At 36.6% G+C, this 5,959-nt stretch overlaps 1 protein-coding gene across 4 annotated transcripts in view; it reads right to left on the minus strand.

Annotated features, from left to right (window-relative positions):
* Positions 1-4,737: 4,737 nt before the first annotated feature.
* Positions 4,738-5,959, minus strand: part of epb41l4b (erythrocyte membrane protein band 4.1 like 4B) — a 35,375-nt gene continuing 34,153 nt past the window's right edge. For 2 of the 4 annotated variants that reach the window (XM_015371045.1, XM_015371040.1), the window contains exon 22: positions 4,738-5,603. In XM_015371045.1, coding sequence (XP_015226531.1) covers positions 5,540-5,603 — 64 coding nt within the window. In that variant the 3' untranslated portion in view covers positions 4,738-5,539. The remainder of the gene's footprint in view (positions 5,604-5,959) is intronic. The other 2 variants (XM_015371061.1, XM_015371052.1) reach the window with 1 other exon arrangement.

Below are 5,959 nucleotides of genomic sequence, written 5' to 3' on the forward strand. Positions count from 1 at the left end.
ATAGATAGATAGATAGATAGATAGATAGATAGATAGATAGATAGATAGATAGATAGATAGATAGATAGATAGATAGATAGATAGATAGATAAAAATAAAACAATACATGTATAAAGTACAATACAACTACAGTTATCAATAAGATAGGACATTTAAGGAGACAAGAATACCAGCTTAGACTAGTATCGGATGGCGTTAAGCGTGGTGTCAGTAAGTGACAAGATAATATCATTGCCAGATGCATTTATCCTACAGATAAAACTATGCATTAACTTTCGTTACAAATGCATATAAGCTTGACTCGACAACAACAATGACAAACAGCTCACTCACACTAGTCCGTCTTGGCCATTTCAAAAGTACCAGAAAGCATCCATCAATCCATCCATTATCTTACACGCTTGTCCCAATTGGGGTCGCGAGGGGTGCTGGTGCCTATCTCCAGCAGTCTACCAGAAAGCATCAATATACAAAATAACACTGGATTTTGGGTTTTCATTAAGCCATTATCATCAAATTTTTTTTTTAAATATGTCTAAAATATGTCACTTATGTATACAAGTTTTCCGATTAGACTAAAATTACTGATACAGATTATTTATGGTGTTCTGTTTTAATGGGATGCACCTGTGTTGTGCTTTTACTGTGTCCAAACTTGTGGATAACGCATTCAATCTTGCTTCTACACTAAGGTTTGTATATCCTTATCAATGCCTGATAGTCATTGAATCTTTAGTTTAGGCAGAAATAAGTTTTAAAAACCAAGCACCACTGAGTTTATTAGAATCGCCATAGTTACCTCCTCAGTACTGTTTTGTTTTTTTTCCCGCTGTATCTGTCCTTTTTGAGGCATCAGAACCAACAATGTTATGGCTGGGTCTGAATCCAGCATCAGACTTTCATCATCAAATGTGTCATCTCTCCTCCAATGCTACACATGCCATCATTTTATTTTTATTAATGCCAGTGCTGTTCATGTTCTTGTTTTTTTTTTTTTAACTCTTTCAACATATTTTTTGTACCTTAACCCCAACGTTTGCATTCCTCCAGACAATTGACTCAAAAGAATGATTCAAGCAGGTCCTTGTCTGATTTCATTACACTTTGTTCTCATTAATATATTCTTATAGATCTTTTCTTATTTCAACCATCTACTGTGACACTGGAATATGATTGAACAAAGAGCAGAAATCTGTTCACCATTGTCTTCTTTAAGCTGGTCATTTGTATATGTATTTTTTTAAAACACTGCTAACTGAAGGACATGTTTGATATGTGTCTTACAAATGTTGTCATTTGTGCCATGGAAAGTGCTTCTGTTTCTGTACATGTGCCCACTCCAAAAGCAATCTAGAAATAAGTAAACATTTCTTAAATTAAGTGTATTTACCCTTAAGTTGAGTAGGTAAATAAGAATAATTAGTATTTTTACTCTTAAAATAAGATAATTAGTTAATATGCACTTGAGATAAGACAATGCTATTCTTTTGTCTTATTTTGAATGTAAATTGTCTTGTTCCATTGGCAAAGTGTCTCACTTACCTCCTCAATTCAAGAAAAATATGACTTATTTTAACAACAGATTACTTATTTAGATTGCAATTGTTTTTGCAGTGTGGAAGTCCTGCCACAGACATGCTGAATAAAATGACAATAAACACACCTTCGTGATTTCAGCTTTTTCTTCTGTGCTTATTGCCCTATTTTTGCTTCAGGAGCGATTTAAAGTGGAGGAGAACAATCACCTAGGTGGAGTTGTTTGGTGACAGAAAGTGACTCCAGGCTGAAGTGTAGAAACTCCCTCACGCTGTCCTCAGTTATTATCTCTTGTGTTTCCCTACATACACATATGTGTTGCAGCCAAAAAAAAAAAAAAAAAGCCATTGTCACTTAGACACACTGAACACATTGTATTTAGAGGATATTCTTTCTTCTTCTGGGTGGAAAGTTGGAGAATGTGGAGATCGGGAAGTGGAAAGGTAGAGGGGTGGGGGAAAGATCTCAGACCCCCTCAGGGCGGATCTGGTATTGTGTAACTTAATTCTGGTTGCCCCACCCTGCCCAATCCCTTTAAAAAAACAACCTCACTCATTCTGCCACTCAAAGTAAAGCACGATGTCAAAACTACCTCCCCCTCATTATCTCTGCAAAAATACTTTGAACCAAATAATACCAACTTACATAAATATGAATCAACAGATTGACTGAGAAACTAACTGCAAGATGTTGAGCAGAGTTAAGTTATGTTTTCACAGAATTAAATCCCTGTTTGGACAATTATAGTGTTTTAAACAAAGTACAAGTTTCCCCAGAAAGTATTAATAGTTCATGTGTGTTTTAGTCTTTCTAGTGTCTCTTGAATACATGCGCTATCTTGGCTATCATATCACGTTAACTATGATTTTGATATGTTATGTTGCTCGTATAATCACCTTTAACTTTATCCTGCATTAGGATGTGCAGGGTCTTCCAAAGTATTCCGACCCTTTAAATGTTTGCTGATTTTGCTTCCTAAAAAGCCACAAAATTCAATGGATTTTATTTGGATTATATTTCACAGGGTTATGTCTTGCATGTGTATGTATTTATCTAATTTAATTTGTAAATCAATTAGATGCCTTCAGAAATGGACTCCACCTTAATGTAACTGCATGTGAGTCAATACTTGTAGTTATGACCTTAGAGGTTTTGGAGAACATCAGAGAACAAACAGCATCATGAAGACAGAGGAACACAGATGGATCAGGACAAAAGCTGTTGAGAGGTTTAAAGCGGAGATAGGTTATAAAAGAGATTGTAACGATCAAAAGGACTCGATCGGAATCCCACAGACGGCCACTTGGGTTCCATGTGCACATGTGGTGTGTTTTCATTGCTCTGCTTTGCTTCAGTCTCATGACTAGCTGAACTGTGCTCTCTATAATCCTATACCTTAGATATTTGGATTATGTCTTTTTATGTGTGAGCATTAAATGGGATCTGTTTAAAAACTATTTCACTTAGCCCAGTTTGTGACTCAATGGGACCTGAAAAAGGCGTTTGCTTTGCCTTGTACAGCAGAGGTCCTTCCTCATGACTACAACAGCTAATGGTCAGTTCTGAGTTATTCCTTTTGTTTCTCAGATAGATCCAAAATCAATCAAGAATTGTGAACTATGAACAAGTGCCATCTCTGCAGACACAAACCACTCATTTGGACAAATGTCTTTCTTTGTGGCTGTTTTTGTTTTTGATTATAACCCCAGAAGAGTGACCTCTGCACAACAGAAACCCTTTACTCCCTAATGGGTTGGGGTAAATACATACAGTAGGACATATTGTAATGTTCACATGTTTTAATAACAAAGTGTTGAATCCATCATTTGATAATTCAAGAATTTATAACTTCATATTTATCAAGATAAGCCTAAACTTACCGGCTAGGCAACGAGAGTATGAAATAAGCAGCTAAGAGGCCATCCATGTAACCAGCTGTCAGGATGTTTGGCTAACTTTGTAGGAGCTTCAGAGGACCACACCTAAGGTGATCGTTTTTTGTTTTTTTACATGTAAAGGACCTGGCTGGTGGTGCCCAGTTCATTCCTTTCTGCAAAACCCGACTGTGCTTTGGTTTAAGCTTTGGGTGCCCAAGTCCTGCGAGAGAGAGCTACTATCCAGCAACTTTTGAGTGCATACCTCCTCCAACAGAACCAAATCCTTTCATTAGCATTCAGTCTTTCTCTGTGCAGAAGTATGGTAGATAAACCCCTATTCTTATTTAGTGTTTAAGGAAGGGAGCATCTAGAAGTTGAAGGATAGCTGTTGCAGAGGACTAGAAGTGGGTTACTTAATTTGAATCCATGAAGGCCACAGATCATTACTAAGGGAAGAGAAATCCTGTCTGCAACAAATTAAAATAATGCACCACTAGAATGACCCTCCGACACATATGGTGATTAAAACAGCAGCAGCTGTACAGGGTAGTGGTCAGAGGCAAACGAGGAAGGGTTGTCCTTTTTCTGAAATGTAGTGACAAATTTTTTAATTATATAATTAGATCAACTATACCCTGGGAACTTTTACCAATGCCCTGTATTTTCTAAATAACACACAATGTAACTCTTTCCAGTTTAACAGATAATGATGTGTCTTCTCTGCTTTTAAACATCAGAAAAATGTTTCCCTTAAAAAAATCTTTTAACCTACTTCATGTCATCAGGCAGGTTCTTTTTAAGATTATATTTTTTATTGTTTAGGATAAGACATGATGTATATGGTGAAACTGACCCCATAATTCATGATGTACGGGTAGGTTATGCTATTTTCACAGAGGGCTAAGATGTCTTTACCTAATTAAACTTGTTTGATTATTGAAAGCATTGAGGAGTGAAAGAAAACAAAACCTATGAGAGTGAAAAGGTGTTTTTACAGCGCTGTTAGTATTTCACTTTATGAAACACAGGTACAGTTAACATGATGAGTCATCCGCATAGCGGCAGATGAATCAGTTTTCTCCTTTAACACAACATTCCCTCACTGGGAGGGTGAGAGCAACACAAAAGCTAAGGCCCAGGCACAAAGGGTGAGGCTGACCTGAATTCCCATGTCAGGGCTGAGGCCACAGATGTTGAATCAAAAGTTTTCAAACGACCAGCCAATCTCTGGAGAAAGGTTCACCAAAGCCCCATGCTATTAAAAACCCACAGGATTGCTTTCACAAATTTAAACAGAAATACATTAGTGGAGCAAGAAGGTCATCTTTATTTCCAAGAACATGCTCTCTTAGATCACATTTGCAGTTGAGCTGCGATGAAAATTGCATATAAAAAAATAGCAGGGTTTCCTCTTCCTTGTGATAACCTGAAAAACAGGAGCGCCTCACAGCAACATCTTTGATTTGTCTCCTTCTAGTGGGCAGACTGGGTCACTTCCACAGTCTTTTGCATTACATTTCTACATAGAGAGTTTTCCACATCCGAGTCTCTTCAAACACATTCTGTTCAGTATTTTTCAAACCACAAATACTGCAAATGTTTTGGCATGTAAAAATGGATATATTACATAATAAATACAATACAGAAGTAAGCATTTACAGGGCCTCCTTTTGTCATCAACACAATCATTACAATGCGTATCTCACACTGGAGCTAAAATGATTTGAAAATGGCCTCACTAACAGTAATATTATGAGGGGATCAGCGCTTTGACAATTGCTTCATGCTTCAGCATGGGGCACAGTGATGGTTAAATAAATATGAACCTTAGAGAAAAAAAAATACAATATAATTATAGAGAGAAGAGAAAACAAGTGTATCATGCAGGCAGCACCAGCAGATGTATAGTTTATGACTAGGGTGTCCACGCAACTCCATTTATAGTTTAATAAATGTAATCAAAACATTGCTCTGAAATAGATTAGCAGATATTACAATTTACAGTAATGCAAATATATTTTCAAATCTTGCAAATATACAAATGCCAACCGAAGTTTGACTTATGTGAAGCTTCATTTGGGTTTCTGAGTGTTTCTTACAGGCCACAGGGTTCAGTGGTAGAGATCTCAGAGTTCAGTCATCAGTAGGGCTCTTAGGATCTTCTCTCGGTCCATCTTTATTTCCTCGCCGCTACAGGGACACAAACAGGAAATTAACATTACAAGAAATTATAAATTGTGTTGAAAAGAAACCCGTTTGATTGTTTTAGGTGATCATTTTTGAAAGCAGAAATTTTTTTATTAGAGAGCATCCAACGTAAACACCAGGCTAAACAAAAAAGCATTATTTAAGCAAAAGATAAAAAAAGTTACTATAATAGGAGACCAATTTTGGTTGGAGCATTAGACAAGCAAATATTCCATGCACCAAAAAATTTTCACAATTAAGTAAAAGCATAGTTGCAATTAACAGCAACTTTAGTTAGAGCATACTGTATTGGAGGGAAAGTGAGCTACTGTGTAAGTAGAAAACATGCAATATATATA

Source organism: Cyprinodon variegatus, unplaced genomic scaffold, assembly GCF_000732505.1.
Source record: "Cyprinodon variegatus isolate N-32 unplaced genomic scaffold, C_variegatus-1.0 Scaffold2, whole genome shotgun sequence".
NCBI classification, from domain to species: Eukaryota; Metazoa; Chordata; class Actinopteri; order Cyprinodontiformes; family Cyprinodontidae; genus Cyprinodon; species Cyprinodon variegatus.